At 36.8% G+C, this 16,132-nt stretch overlaps 1 protein-coding gene and 1 long non-coding RNA gene across 9 annotated transcripts in view; one reads left to right on the top strand and one right to left on the bottom strand.

Annotated features, from left to right (window-relative positions):
* The window catches only part of DNM3 (dynamin 3), a 379,551-nt gene that overhangs the window by 201,980 nt on the left and 161,439 nt on the right, over nucleotides 1-16,132 (bottom strand). For all 8 annotated transcript variants that reach the window (XM_070395789.1, XM_070395787.1, XM_070395791.1 and 5 more), the window contains one exon: nucleotides 13,977-14,090. In XM_070395789.1, coding sequence (XP_070251890.1) covers nucleotides 13,977-14,090 — 114 coding nt within the window. The remainder of the gene's footprint in view (nucleotides 1-13,976; nucleotides 14,091-16,132) is intronic.
* On the top strand, nucleotides 227-4,304 carry LOC138995401 (uncharacterized). The gene is made up of 3 exons (XR_011468621.1): nucleotides 227-810; nucleotides 2,324-2,435; nucleotides 3,920-4,304. It is a non-coding gene; the product is annotated as an uncharacterized lncRNA (long non-coding RNA).

The raw sequence follows: 16,132 nt of genomic DNA, 5'->3' as shown, positions 1-16,132 counted from the left end.
GATTTTTTCAATCTATATAGTTTCTTTTACATAGGAAAACTGAAAAGAGAAACTATGAGATAACTTACCAGAGCTTATTTTTTTTTCAAGAAATGTATTTCTACTAATTTATACAGTTAGAAAAGAAGATATTATAGGGTACTTTGGTAATGTTTAAGATGTCTCAAATTTTGAGGGGTTTTTTTGGTGTGTGTTTTTGTGTGTTTTTTTTACTCTGTAGAAATGATTGAATTTTATAACTTACTTTCATTTCTTGTATATTTAACTTAAATGTCTTTTTTATTATTATTAAATGGCTTTTTTATTTCAAAGAAACTAACTACAATCAGCCCCTCACCTACTTCTTCTCTTAAGATGACTTTTAGTTTGCTGATGGAGGGTGTCCTTGCGTAAGTACAGGAGTAGAAACAGAAGAACAGATTTGTATGGGGGCAGCCGAGGAGCCCCTGCGTGTGCTTGGAGTCCTGATTACCCATTTTTTTATGCCAACTTTCAACAAATGAAAAGGAATAATACTTATTTTTTAACTGGCATGAGCTCAATGCAAGATCAAAAAAGCAAAAGCTCACTCTGTAAACCTCTGCTCACTGAAGGCAGGTGGTCGATTGTGCGCTGGGACATACACCAGCATGTATGCACACTTAGTGTAAACTAACTTTATTTCCAGGGTAGAATAATGCTTAATTTTATTTTGATATTACTTTGTAAGGAGACATACAAACATTTTAGGGATCATGGGATCTATTCCAGAGAAAATTAACCAACAGTGATCATCTTCAACTAAAAGTGCTCGCGGATAAAGTGGGAAGTGTAAGTATCAAAATTAAACACTGTATATCATAAGAAAGAGAAAATTGTTTGCAGAGCTCATCCAAAGGGCACTTCACAGAAACTTCGCAGTTATTTTTCATTTCAGTGTGTGGATGATTGATAAGTTAGACTAGGTTTGGGGCTAGAGAATTTTTTCTGCCATCTAAGAGAAAGGAAATTCAGAGCTTTAGCTTTCAACACATTTTCTTAATTGGAAGATAATCAATAGAAAACAGTTTATTTACATTTTCAAGCCCCCACCCCCCTTTTTTTAAACCATAGATCTCCAAATCCAAGGTTTGTTTACAATGGGACAAAATTTCACACCGATCACTTTCCTGCAATTAGTGAATAGATTTAATGCCCTTCCTGCTTGGCTTTCAGGCTTTCCACCCAGATAATGTGTTTATGTTTTTGAAAGACCAAAATATACTATCTCCCCCACCTCTCGCCTACAGACCACCCAAGTTTTTCGCTGTGGGAAAGAGTGTAGGCATAAAATTCCTACTGATAGAATTTTTTCTTTTTTCTCGTTGAAGTCATAAAGCTGTTCTAGGAAATAAAGTAAAATACAACTTGGTAATGTAAAAAGTCCACTGATCCACCAGATACCAGCGTCATCCTTAGTAAAGAAAGAAGCCAAAGCTTTCAGTTCCTCGACAAGAGATCTGCTGTTTAAAAACAACCCACTTTCCTCTTCTCTAAAGAGAATATCCCACCCATGACAATAATGTCCAAATACATAAAAGACCATCACTCAGAAATCCCAGCTTAAAACAACTAAAGGTCAGGCTTATCCTGAGAGGAAACAGAAATTTCTGAGTAAAGATGAAAACGTCCTTACTTGCTTTCTTCTACCTTTTTACCTGGGTTTGCTGCTAATTGTGCAGACAGAAATAATTACCCATTTTTGAAGAATTTTTATCAGTTTTAATTAATAGAAATAATGAAGTCAATTAAGGAAAATAATTAAATCTTCATTTTGAATTTCCTGACTTATAACAGCCAGATTCCTGGAGTTGCTTTGGTTTAATGTTGCTATTAAAGACTTGGAACATAATTATTTTTATGCATTTTTTTCTTAATAAATGAAAGACAAAAAAAGAACTAAAGAGTAGTGACCTTATTAAAAATTACACTGTATGATAATAATGTACATATAGTTCTTTCATATTTTAGCTATTATGTTAAGTGATAACAAATTTTAATGTTTACTCTATAGTTTGGAAGACAGAAAAACAATCTTAATTGTCTTTTCAAACTTTCATCTATTTAACATGGCTATGAGGTATGCAGATGCCACATACTTACTATAAGTGTGCTTTAAAAATCTATTAGAAAAATAAATTATCCCAAAGTCTTAAGAGCAAACATTTTCCAGCAAGATTTCCCCACCCTGAAAAACAGTTATGGATTTCAGGGTCTGATATTTTGGGGTATCTTGGTTTACTAGAATTCTTTCACATTAAAAGAGAACATAAGAACTCACAAATTTTTCTTTCTATTTTTCCAGGTTACATCATTCCTTAATTGAGCAGAGTTAACTGGATCAAAGTATTTATGGGAGAGAGAGGGAAAGCTATACCGAATTACAGTAATTTTTAATTTCTACAAATATGCTCTTTGTAAGTGAATCACTCTATAAATATTTTCTGTTGCACTGAATGCAGCAACGATAACAAAATAGTTGCTTGAGGTATTTGTTTTCCCATACTCTGACCTTGTAATTATTTAATGGCAGCCAAGTTCACTGATGTTTTTGATTTTCTCAAGAAAAAACACACAAAAGTTCTCTACTCAGAAGTGATGACCAGAAACAGAATCAGATATTTATTTTCTTGGAATTAAATAAATGGAAACTTGTACTTCTCAACTCTTTGTTAAAGCTGTAGTACATCTAATCATTGCATAAAGGTTAAGCTGTGTACAAAACTCATTTTTTTCATAGCCTCTAAAAATTATTTTGTTCTCCATAAAGTTTCTATCTGCTATTTTTCTCAGAATTTTACAGTGAACAGGAAATATACTATTTATTTTCTTTAAAATTCTTTGAAAAAAAAAATCCTAATTACATATTCCTTGGACAATAATTTTTTTTTGTTGTTGTTTTAGGAAATCCCACTTATTGTAATTTTGACCATCTGGTGATTTTGTTGTTTAAAGGGCAGGGCATGAATTGATCATTTATTTTAAAAGAGCCAGTAGAGTTATTTTTGACTCACCAGAATTAAATTTTCTATCTGTATATTTAACACCACCACTCTTTCTCTCATACGAGTTATAAGGAAATTTCCAAAGGGCCAGGTTTTACTTTTTGGATATGAAATGAAGTTTCATTTTTTGTGTTTAAGGGGCTGTTTTGTAACTGTAGTGCACTAACAAGGTCCAAAACACAATCTGAGTGAGCAACTCTGTGTAGTTTACACCCTTTGATTCATGGCAGGGCACTATGGTTAATGAAGCGGAGGTCTTAAGTTCCCAACTGCTTTTGATTTGGTTTTCACATCCATACTTAAAAACTGCATTAAAAAGAATATGAGAAATTTAAGTAAGTTCCTGTTTTAATAACATATTGGTAAAAATACAACCCATGTTAAAATCCCAAAGGTCGGCTGGTTGAGCTGCCAAATACATTAGGCTCATTAATTATTTTTAAAATGGCTGCCATTTCCATGTAAATGATAAGTTTCTTTTTCATGGGGAAGGTTATGGTACTTATCTACTACAACAAACATGTATAAACATGTCTTTATCTTTAACTTCAGTATTAAAATATGCAGAGTTTGGGGAAGAGGAAAAACATCTGGTTCAATTACTCTGAACTCTGACTGCATTATGGGCCAGTAATAACATGAACTGGAGTTAAGAATAAACCTGGTGTTTAATCTTTTTTTTGTTTGTTTGGTTTTGCCTTAAAATTTCAATATGACTTTTCTGTCAAGTCAATGATCCATGTTAGCACATTGGGAACAAATGTATAAGTGTACTTTCTGAATAAAGTCGAACGTCTAACTTGTTTTTAGTTCCATAATGTTTTAATGTTTAATTCTATTGTGTGTTTTTCTCCCTTTCCCCCTGACCCTCCAAATTCACCAAATCTGGAAAACAGACTGACTGTTTCTGCCCATGAGCAAAGGAAACCTGAAGGAACCAAGGGCCTGGCTGGACGGAGTTGTCATGTGTCTGCCTGTCTACACTTGCTGTGCAGAACATCCGCTCACCTGTACAGCAGGCACAGACAGGCAGTCACATGACAACCCAGCCTGAATGACAACCAGCCATTGAAAGAAAGCAGCCCTCACACCATAGCATCTACACCAAGAGCTACAACCAAAATGAGGGGTTCGGGGGGAAGGCCTGGGTTTTTCATCTGTTGGTTTAATACTTAACTCGTATGTATTATTATTATTATTATTAATTATTATTATTCTCTTTTGATTCAAATATTGAAACCCACCAAAAGTAAAGTGAGTAGTGCCTATGAAATATAATAAAACCCATTTCTGAAAATGCTCCTGTGCTCTCTATAGTTCTCTTTTCCTAACTGTTGTCAGTAGATTACTGCCCTTGACATTAATTGCACACAGCTTTGCAGCACCCTGTGATCAATATAACAAAACACAGAACTGCAAGTCTGATGCTGGACAAAGAATAAATGATTCTAATAATTCTGCTCCAAAAACAAAGTTTCGTTTTCTATATCATGACTTTTTAAGAGTGAGGGACAAAAGAAAAAGAGGGTAGAAAAAATATCCCAGGAGATCATGTATCTTGAGTTAAATTTAACCAGTTTGCACCTGGGTGGAACATAATGAAAAAAGTATTTGTTTGCAATGTAATTTTCAAATGTATTAAAATAGCTGCTTCTCCTTTTGGAAAGTATATAAAGTTAACATTGAATCTCTGACATGCCTAAGTGTCACAATATGCATAGATTTATTACTGTGACATTGTTTAATTAAGAAGGAGCTTACACTATAGTTCCAAGGGTGGAGTGCATGAGGCTGGTGCACGCCCTTGGAATACACGCTCCCATTCACTGTAAACTTCCAACTCTCGAGATATTCAGGCAATTCCATTATTGTCAAAAAAAAAAAAAAGCAAGGATGCGGATTAATGGATATACAATGTATATTTTGCCTCATCTTTTGAGGAAATGTCAAAATGTCAGTTTACACCCTGTGAACTGGAGTCAAATGATGAGGGTAAAAAGTGGGGAGATGGGTAAAATTAGAAATTTGTCTGTTTTGATTTGCTTCACTAAAGTGCTTTAACTTCAGTATTTAAAATTAATTTTCATTTTTCCTAGAAAGGTTCTGGTCAAGCTCTAGAAAAAGTGTAACACAAGGCTACCCCAAATTTTTTTGGTTTTAATCTAATTAAACATTTTAAGCATATATTTTGGATGAAAGCAAACTTTTTATTCAGTATTTCATTTTTAAAATGAAATATTTAGTCTTAAGGCTAAAAACCCCACGAGGTTCAAAATTTCTACAATTTCATATTTTACCAATCCTGACACTATAGCTTCATTTTTTAAAAAAAAAAAAATTGGGTAAAATTATAAAGTAAATATACGATTAATGTGTTAAATTCTTTCATTTAACAATCTGGCCTAAGCAAAGATGTCCTTTGCAAAATACGTTGTGCAAAGAGAGTTTTTACCTTATAGAAAAGTCCCAGGACAAGAATATAAAGTATTAAATCAGAGTTCAAAAAATGAAAAAAATAAACAGGAAGGCAATATCAAAATTTCTCAGAGAATATTTGCACAGTACCACCCAATTTGAAATTCCTTCTATAACCTGCAGCAAAATGCTGACAGGAGTCCACCCATGGATCATTCTCTGGGACCCGCAAGGCAGGCCCCAGGCATGCGTGAGGCTCTCCAAATGACACGTAGCTGGGTCAGAACATAAAGGAGACTGTTCCATTCCACCCGACTCCAAAGGGAGAGCTAGGAGGCCAGCAGAGTCCTCCTTATGTGAGCCACTAAATAACCTCATGCCTAACATCTTGGTTTTACATTTTTTATATGGCTCCCAAAAAAATATGCTTGAAAGAATGCTATTTATATTTAAGTTCATTATATGATGCACATTTGAAAATGTTACTTTTCTGGAAAAGGATCATATGAAAGTTAATACTGTTCTTCCAGTATACACTTTCAAGTTAGGACAAATAACACATTTAGGAGAGCGGTCTGAGTCTATACATATTTTAATAAATCTGAAATAGCATCTGCCATTATGCTTTGTTGAATACTACTGTATTTTTTTAAAATCATAAATCTTTAGGTAATGCCAGAACTTGGAAATGTTTATATGAAATAATCCTACATTTAAAAGCCTAACATAATATAGCTATGTATGTGAAAAAACACACATAACTATGATCATGAAGAATTTCAAGTAATGTAAATGTTTTAAAGTTCAATATTTGTTGGGACTGTTTTTTTTTGGTAAAAAGATATCTAAGTTTTGGCTAACTCAAACAATGCAGAGAGGATTGTGAATAGTGTTCACAGGGTTATTCTTGATCTCATCACAGGCAGCACGCAGACCTGGCAGAAAAGGCAGGGTCTTGATCATATACGTGAAAATGGAAAGACATGAAGATTTCTATAACTTCTTTGCCTCACAGCTTTGGCCATCCAGGGATATAGCTGTCATTTTATTTCCTATTACCGAAGTTACATTTGTCATCTGTTACAGCTACATAATAAAAACAATACTAAGTAAATATCCCTATAAGGGGACTATATAATCTCCTTATCAAGCTATCCAAACACTTCAACCCACAAAAATGAGGCCTGTAATTTTTTGAGTCCGAAGAATGTTCTTATTTTAATGCAGATTTTGGCCTTTATTCAACAGTGTATGGTTAGTATATTTCCACTGGAAACACTTCTGTCAATTTACCCTACTTCCCTATGAGTATTCCATTATGATTTTAAACTTCATGTTGGACTATAGAAATTGAATAAATATTGGCTATGTGCTATTATTATTCATAAAGTATTCCCCTTCAGATATTTTAAACTATCATTTACACATTTCTCATTGATATTTTAAAAGAAGGTTCTTTTCTTCTTCATTCAGAATTTATTCTTCCAAAATTCGTATTTTAGATGCATTTTTAAAAATTCAGTTTTTTTCCCCAAATCTAATTTTAAAGTATTCATGTAAACTATCATAACCCAAAATCCTTTTGATGTGACAGTTTCTATTTTATCCCCATACCTTGCCCTTTTCTAACTTCCTCCCTAGAATTGTGCAGATAAACCGGTATCTATGATGTATGAAAGCAACACTGTCAAATTTGTTTTCTGCTTAAATGGTCTTCCATCCAGGAAGCCATACAGTCAGAGGAAGAAAAAAAAATTCATTAACCTTTAATAATGAAAATTAAGAAAATTACCTCTCATGGTAATTTTACTCTGTATTTCAATTATTTAGTTAAGGCACTTGAGATAGCAGAACGTGGTGAATTATTGTGCTGCACTTTATTTATTTGCTCAATCACATGTTCACAATTAATATTTACTTAGGGCCACCTATCAGTGTCATACCCCCTGGTGGTAGAACAGTGAACAAGACAATGGCTCCTGGTCTTAGGAGGCTTACAGGTTAGCAGGAACTTAAACACTTATCCAATAGTTAGCACATGTGACGAGTTGTCACATCAATGTCACCTCCTGAAAAAAATCTCTTAAATCCATCATTTCTATCAATTTCCATCAACCTACCCCAGTCCAAGCCACCATGATCTTTTATGGAGACCAGAACAATAGCTTTCTAGTAATTCCCCAATCCAGTTTTGTCTTTCTCCAACATATTCTTTACAAGGCAACCAAAAGGATCTATAAAAAATTCAAATAATGCTATGAGACTCTCCAGCTTTCAAACTTCAAAGGCTTCTCATCATTTTCAGGATCAGAATCCTTAATCTTTAAAGGACTCTTTATAGAGTCCTTTTCTCTCTTTGTTCCAGTCACACTGGACTTAACTCAGTTTCTTCAATTCATCAAGCTCCATCTTGCCTCAAAGTATCAACACAAACCTTCTCTGACCACACAATTGAATGTCTCCCCCACTGGGACCCCCCCATCACCGGATATATTTTCTGCATAGGTCAGTGATGGCGAACCTATGACACGCGTGTCAAAGGTGACACGCAAACTCATTTTTTTGGTTGATTTTTCTTTGTTAAATGGCATTTAAATATATAAAATAAACATCAAAAATATAAGTGTTTGTTTTACTATGGTTGCAAATATCAAAAAATTTCTGTATGTGACAGGGCACTAGAGTTAAGTTAGGGTTTTTCAAAATGCTGACACGCCGAGCTCAAAAGGTTCGCTATCACTGGCATGGGTTGTCATCTGCTTCTGTTTCCCTATTTGTTTATGTGTTTTCTTTATAGGGAAAATCCTTAATGAGGGCAGGTACCATGAATTCCTTGCTAACCATCTGTACATTGTGATTAGGAGAGTGTCTAGTCCATAACGGCTGTTCAGAAAATATTTGTTGGGAAGTGTTCAGGTAACTAAGAGCACACACTGACTTTTAGCTGTGGGCTAAGTTCTTCATTCTCTTTGAGTCTCAATCTTCATTTCTAATATGGAGAATGTAAATAAAGTACTAACTTAGCTCAATGCCTGGTAAATGATGAATACTCAATAAATATTCGTCATTTTGAGGATGGTGATCATCATCAATTATCACTCAGATTGAAAGCTGACCTGCAAGAGTTTAAGCAGGTAGAATGAATAGCAGAGATACTATTGACAACCACAATTACTGTTCAATTAGAGAGCATCTTGTTAACTGGAAGTCCATTAGATTTGTTTGAACATTTGATTAGTTTGGATCTGCACAGGTGAGCATGTAGGAAGGGTGAATGTACAATAGAGAGAGACACACCTGGAGTTTGGGGCATTTCCAGACTGGTAGCATTGAGGGGTGATATGGGAAAGGGGAGAGAAAGAGATAAACCAAAGCACTGTCCTTGGGCTGGGCCAGCACAAGGCTAGAGCTGCCAGTGACACACCCAAGTGGAGGGTCCATTCCTCAAAAACTATTGTAGCCCGGCCAGTGTGGCTCAGTGGTTGAGTGTCAACCTATGAACGGGAAGGTCACAGTACAATTCGCGCTCAGGACACATGCTAGATCCCCAGTAGGGGGCGTGTAGAAGGCAGCTGATCATGACTCTCTCTCATCATTGATGTTTCTATCTCTCTCTTCCCTTCCTCACTGAAATCAATAAAGAAATATATGTATTTTTTTAAAAAAACTCTTGCGCAAAGGGTTATCTAACATTCTATTTGAGGTTGTTTGAACCGCTGTACTGCTTCCCAAAACCCTTAGTAAATATAAGTACTACAAATATCCTTATGTTATTTTGTTAGAAATCAAAGGAGCTAAGTATCATCCACTCCAGGCCCAAGAGCAGGGGTCCTCAAACTACGGCCCGCGGGCCACATGCAAATACAAATATTGTATTTGTTCCCGTTTCGTTTTTTTACTTCAAAATAAGATATGTGCAGTGTGCATAGGAATTTGTTCATAGTTGGTTTTTTTTAAACTATAGTCCGGCCCTCCAACGGTCTTAGGGACAGTGAACTGGCCCCCTGTTTAAAAAGTTTGAGGACCCCTGCCCAAGAGGATATATGTGGATATACAACCTACATATCCATGCTCTGTCCTCACTCCCTTGGACAACTCCTCTTTGACTTAGGGTACACACTAGCAAAATACCCTGGGGAGGATGAACCTAGCTAGAAGTCTATGCAATCCCTAGAAATGCACTAAGGGCCACATGTACAGGATATTTCAGAGTCTGGGGTACTAGAGCATGACCTAAACAGACCTCTAGGTTGACATCTAGGTTTGGGCAAATCCCCTTGGTAATTAGTTATAAACTGTCTAACCTCGTAAAAGATGTTCTATTTCTTTTTGTGTCACAGAAAGCCCCAATTTCAGAGTAAAGTTAGAGGATAGCATAATGTCAAGCAGATAGATCGATTATGCCTACCACAACATCACTGTAGTATAAAGACTCTGAAGATAACAGTAGAAATAACATTGCCTCGGACACTGGTGGAAACCTTTCTGTTAAGCTCATCCATCAATAACATCACAAGTAACATTATTTTAATGTAGAATAATGGTTCAAAAAGTACAGTCCACAGATGTTGAAGGTTGTTCATAAACTCGTCTAAAATTCAAGGGTAGGGTGGATGGATCTGTTCAGAACAAGAAGGAAAAATTCTGGGACTTACTATTACAGTCATGCCAACTCTAGCTTAAAATTATTATACAGGGTTATTATGCTCTTGCCTCTGCCAGCTTGGCTAGGAAATCGCATAGTTTGATATCATCATCTCCACCTCTTGGCTGAAGTATAGGAGAACCCATAGGCTGAAGGGGAGGCGGCATGGAAAGTCTCACTAAAGAAATGGGATCTGAGTTTCCTCTTATTGTTTGAACCTTAACATTCTCTGCTAGAAAAAAAAAAAACAATAACAGCAAAGAAAAATGAGATCCTATGTCACAATATGAGATATGAGATGACAAAAAATTAAAAATCAGAAGACATGAGTCAAAAAATGGCATCATGGAAAGAAGGAATACTATTACTTGCAATGACAGAAATAAAAACATAAATATGATGCCTAAAAGTTTATTTAAGCACTCAGACTTAGTAATATATGATTTCTTAGAGTTCTATAAAATCCCTTCGGGGTGATTTGGTTGGTAATGGTTCCCGCTTGGTAAGTGAAAAGACTGAGGCGCGGAGAAGAGTTACTTGTTCCAACCCTGGCAGTTCGTCCTGGCAAGCCCACATCCTCCAGCTCCTCCCCCTTTTGAGTGTACGGGGTATGTGGTCTATAAGGTCTTTTGTTCAATTAATGTCAGCCTGAAGAACAGTTTGAGCCATTGTTCTTTCATCGCAGATATATTTCACAAGTCGTTTGTATTTATTACAAACCTGTCATAAGTTAAATAAAACCATATCTAGTCATATGATGCAATATGCTATTTATTCAACAGCCACTTAGATTATAATGAAAACATACCAGTCTAATTACATGAGAAAGCAGGAGAATGGCAGAACACAGGAGAAAAAAAAAAACATCAAAATCCCCTATGAAAATGTGAATATAGTTATCATTGAATAAATGAGCAAATCTATAAATAACTTAATTATTTTTACTGTGTCGCATTTGCTTGACTAAGAGAAATGGTCAAGTAACAGGATTTCCAAAGCGTGAAGGTGCTGATGTGGGTAGAGACAGATACCATGGGAACAAAGGACAAGCACTCAACTTACAACAAATTGACCCCAGAAGTTGAGTTTGAACTGAAGCTTATTTTCACAAAGGAATAGTCTAAACTTGGGTTTTCTGAGGTTTCCCACAGAAGCATGTTCAATTCATATGTAGTTGAACTCTGGCAATTAGACCTTTATGGAACCTATGCATTATTTAAAACATGTTGAAGGATGGTGTTTGGGGTATAAATTCAAGAAGCCAGGGATGAATCAGTGTCTCTGAGCCCCATCCTCCTGACACTTTTCCTTGACCTTTTCTCCCCATACACCCTTCCAACACCGGTCCCCGGTACACACTAACGACTATTTGTTGAACACTAGCAGTGAGTAAGGGACAGTGCTGTCCCCTCTCTTTTGCCCTGAGAGCAGGCTCAGAGGTGGACTGCAATGGTAGGAAGCTCTGTCAAAAAAAAAAAAAAAGAATGGAACTCCCATTTGACCCTGTGATCCCACTTCTAGGAATATATCCCAAGAAACCAGAAACACCAATCAGAAAGGATATATGCACCCCTATGTTCATAGCAGCACAATTCACCATAGCTAGGATCTGGAAACAGCCTAAGTGCCCATCAGTAGATGAATGGATTAGAAAACTGTGGTACATCTACACGATGGAATACTATGCTGCTGTAAAAAAGAAGGAACTCTTACCATTTGCAACAGCATGGATGGAACTGGAGAGCATTATGCTAAGTGAAATAAGCCAGTCAATGAAGGAAAAATACCACATGATCTCACTCATTTCTGGATAATAAAGACCATTATAAGCTTATGAACAAAAATAGATACAGAGGCAGAGCTGCCTCACACAGACTGTCAAACTACAGCGAAAAGGCCAGGGAGGGTTGGGGGGCAGGACTCGGGGGTGGGGAGAGGCGGGGGGGAAGAGATCAAGTGAAGGACTTGTATGCATGCATATAAGCATAACCAATGGACGTAAGACACTGGGGGGTAGGGGAGGCCAGGGGATTGTCAAGGTCGGGGGGAAAAAAAGGAGACATGTAATACTCTTTGTAATACTTTAAGCAATAAAAAAAAAAAATAGCAGAGGAGGGCACACCCGGGGTGGGGTGGTGGTCAGGAAGGTGGGGATGACTGATGATGGCCCCACTGGGAAAGGCTTTGTCCCACTGAGACAGACACATTGAGATAAGGGTCATTTGTGAATCGGGCATTAATATTTTGAAAACCTCATATCTTATTTCTTGAGCAGACTTTTTAATGAGCGGCAGTGTCGCTGTAGGCGGCCCTTCAATTTGCTACCCTGAACTTGAGTGTTCCTTTCATGCTACCCAGGACAGGACACCATCCTCTAGCCTGGACCACTGCCACAGTCTCCTAGCTGGTCTTACTTCTTCTCTTCTTGCCACCCCACTCTTTACACATGAGTATTTCACCCCACACATCATGCCCAACTCAGCAGCCTCTTCTATCTGCACCCCCCGCCCTTTCCCTCTGGTAATCATCATACCGTTGTCTGTGTCTATGAGTTAGTTGGTGTTGTTTGCTTACTCCCTTCACCTTTTTCACCCAGCCCCCCAACCCACCTTCCCTCTGACAGCTGTCAGTCTGTTCTCTGTGTTCTTCGAACACTGCGGACTCCCACAGAATGATAGAGACAGCAGCCAGCACAGAAAAGTGACCATTACTAGTCCTCAGACTCTCCCAAAAACCAATTCCATGTTTGACTGAAGTCGGTAAAATATATGACATAAAAATTGAAAATAAGATTTTTGAGTAGAAGTTTTCTTTGGACCTTTCTATGGGATTTGCTTTCCCTTATTGCAGAAAACTCAGTGGAAATCACCTGATCATCTGATATTCATTCAACATCCTGTTGTCCACAAAGCACTTAGGGAACAGAAAAACTATAAAGACATAAAAATGTTCCTTCAACAACTGACAAGGGTATCTTGTAGTGTTTTTAAAAGATGTGAAACCAAGATTGGAAGGACTATTACGTCTGGAATGCATGCTCAAATATATTTGAGATAGTCTCACCTCCAAATAGTTTTGCTATCATGGACTAGTTTTCTTATTGAATGTTTGCATGCTGCATTATAAGCATCAAAAACTTCTCGGGTAAAACCAGAGCTATTAAAATTTCCAAGACATAGTTCAATTTCCATCCATGCCCTCCCAATTGAGCAGTAACACTGTGTCACTCTACAGCTCTTTAATGGCTCTGCAAGAACGACATAGTATATTTTTGTGTGATTTCATAGCTATCAGATTTAAATGAGTAGTAAGTCACAGGACCAAAATTATTAACATCTAACATGAACCAGAACACCACCATTATCATAATTCATGCTTTTACATAGATATCAAATTCTCAAAGAACAAAATTCACATAAACAGTTTTCAGGGACTTGAAGACGAGTGATTTGGACATTTTCAAAACCCTGTCATTCGAGACCGATGTCACAGCAACAATTCTAAAACACTTTATTAACTCGGCATCAGTGCTATTAATTTCGCTGTTAGAATGCTCTATTACCTTGAGTCTTTTCAACACGTTATTTAATGAAAATTGCTCTCACTGAATTAGTCCCCTGTCATTATTACAAAGAAATAGTTTGCAACTACTGACTCCTAACTCCGCTTCTTCAGGTAAACAAACATGTGACTACACCAATGAAGTAAAAGAAATTTAAGGGGAATATTATAAAATTAAAAATTTATGAGGAAAACAAAAGCACAGTGCTTGTTCAAACACACATCCCAAGCTAGGTCTCACTGAAAGAGAACCACTGGTGTCTCAAAATTGAATATCACAATAATCTCACTTAACTTAAAATGAGAAAACTCTGTCACCCTCTGCGGCTTACCTCGTCATCTTTATACCAGGATAGGCTTTCAGCAGTCAGGACAAACCAGTATCCCTTGGAGCCTCCTTTCATGATGCCGATGTTGCTGATGGTGAGCCACCCCTTGCGAATCACCTACAAGAGAGCACAGGTCAGCGGAGAAGCTTAGTCCAACATGAGCCAGTGGAGACCAGGTCTTGCACTAAGTGAAGTTCAAAACAAGATACAAATCACAATAAGAACAGCATTGCTCCCCCAAAGTTCAACTTCCATTACTCTATGTATCTCCCAAAAGCACCAATAACCAGAGGGAAAAAGTCTCTCCCATCAAATGAACAAAATCAAAATGGCAGACTTATATAGATGGTGGAAGCAGAACGGCTGAAAGAGAGAGGAACGAAATTCTTGTGCCAGACCCATGTATGGCATGGCTGCTATAACGAAAGCATTCTGGTTGATTGGATGAACAGCAACAGACTCTCCATGCCCACCGCCTCTGCTCCCATTCCAGCCCAGTGGCTCACTTGTTTGCCTGGTTTTGTCTCGTCGGGATTTCTACCAGAGGCTGGCCACCAAATGGTCTAAATGTATCCATCTACCTCTGGTTATTATTTGACACACTAAAGAAAAAATGCAAGCCAGCCAAGTAGTTCCTTGTTAACAGCTCTGAATAAGGCTGAATGAGAAAAAAGAGCTGAAATAATAAGCTAAAATTAAAAATTTGGCCCTGACTGGTGTGGCTCAGTTGGTTGGGCGTCATCCCATGAGACGAAGTGTTGCCAAGTTCAATTCCTGGTCAGGGCACATGCCCGGATTATAGTCTAGATCCCCAGTGGGGGGCATGCAGGAGGCAGCCAATCAATGATTATCTCTCATCATTGATGTTTCTATCCTTCTGAAATCAATAAAAATATATATTTTTTAAAGTTTAGAGTTTTTAAATGGTCTAGATTTAACCATCTATCGCTGGTTGTTATGTGACATACTAAAGGATATGTAGCATCTTCATAAAAATCTTTAAACAGCTTCTAAATTTTAAAACATTAACAACTTGGCTTACTGATTTGATTTATGATGTATAAATATCCTTTAAGTGAAAATCTATTTTTTTTTCAGTTGTGAAGTTAAATTCTGTTTTTTTCATATGACATAGTTTATCGTCTTCTCTATGCTGCATAATTTGTTATCATAGGACCAGAAATGAAATACTATATGGAATTGTATGCTATCACTTCAAATGTCAAAAGTCATCCTATACCTAAATTGTTCAATACCCTAGAGAGCCTGAAATATTTTAAAAATTACTGAATTACTGAATGACTGTGTCAGTTCCTAAAGAAAGATTAAAATACCTTTATAATCAGAGTTTATATTTATATTGCTATAAATTTTCTAACTGAAAAAGCAAAGTCAATCCTAAGGAAAATTATGAATCAATGTTATCATTACTGACCCTTCAAGCCTTTGTCCATACACTAGTCCTTGCCACCCTTGATTCCCTGTTTCTGCATCTCCCAGGAGCCCATTGTCCTTTTTAATGCTCAATTTAAGTTTTCCAGACCCCCATACAGAACCCCATTGAGGCCCAGACTATGACAATTCTCTCCACTGTTCAAAATTACTCCTTCTTCTTACCCTCTACTTGGGAAAGAAGAAACCAATATTTCTCAAAGTATGGTTTCTATCAGTTATAACCATTGGGGTGCTTTCTAGAAATACAGATTCTTGGGTCACTAACAAGTCCAAATGAACCAGAATACGTACACTGAAGCCCAGGAATCTACATTTTAACATGTTCCCAAGATAATTCTGATTCATACTGAAGTTTGAAAAACACTGCCTGCATATATACAATCAAAACTTCACTGTCCTTAGAGCAAATGATCTTATCTAATTTTTAATGATTATACATTCAATCTAGGCAGGAGGGAGCTGACAGAGAGGCAGAATATAAAAAGACAAAAGGACACAGAGAAGCCAATCAGGTGAAAAAGACAGATGCTATGTAAGTAAGAACGGGGTTGGGAGAACTTAAAATGACCTGGTTTTACTGGTACTACTGAATTCATCTCTCAAAGATGCACCTCTAGAAAAATGGAATGTTATCATCAAAACATGATATTTATTAAACGTCATTTCACCCAGTGGATATATTCAGTTGAGCTATATGGAAATTA

The sequence above is a fragment of the Myotis yumanensis genome, unplaced genomic scaffold (assembly GCF_028538775.1).
Source record: "Myotis yumanensis isolate MYYU_CA2020_CCGP unplaced genomic scaffold, mMyoYum1.0.hap1 SCAF_17, whole genome shotgun sequence".
NCBI lineage: Eukaryota > Metazoa > Chordata > Mammalia > Chiroptera > Vespertilionidae > Myotis > Myotis yumanensis.
Note: the sequence above shows the minus strand (reverse complement) of the source record. Positions and strands in the feature narration are given on the sequence as shown.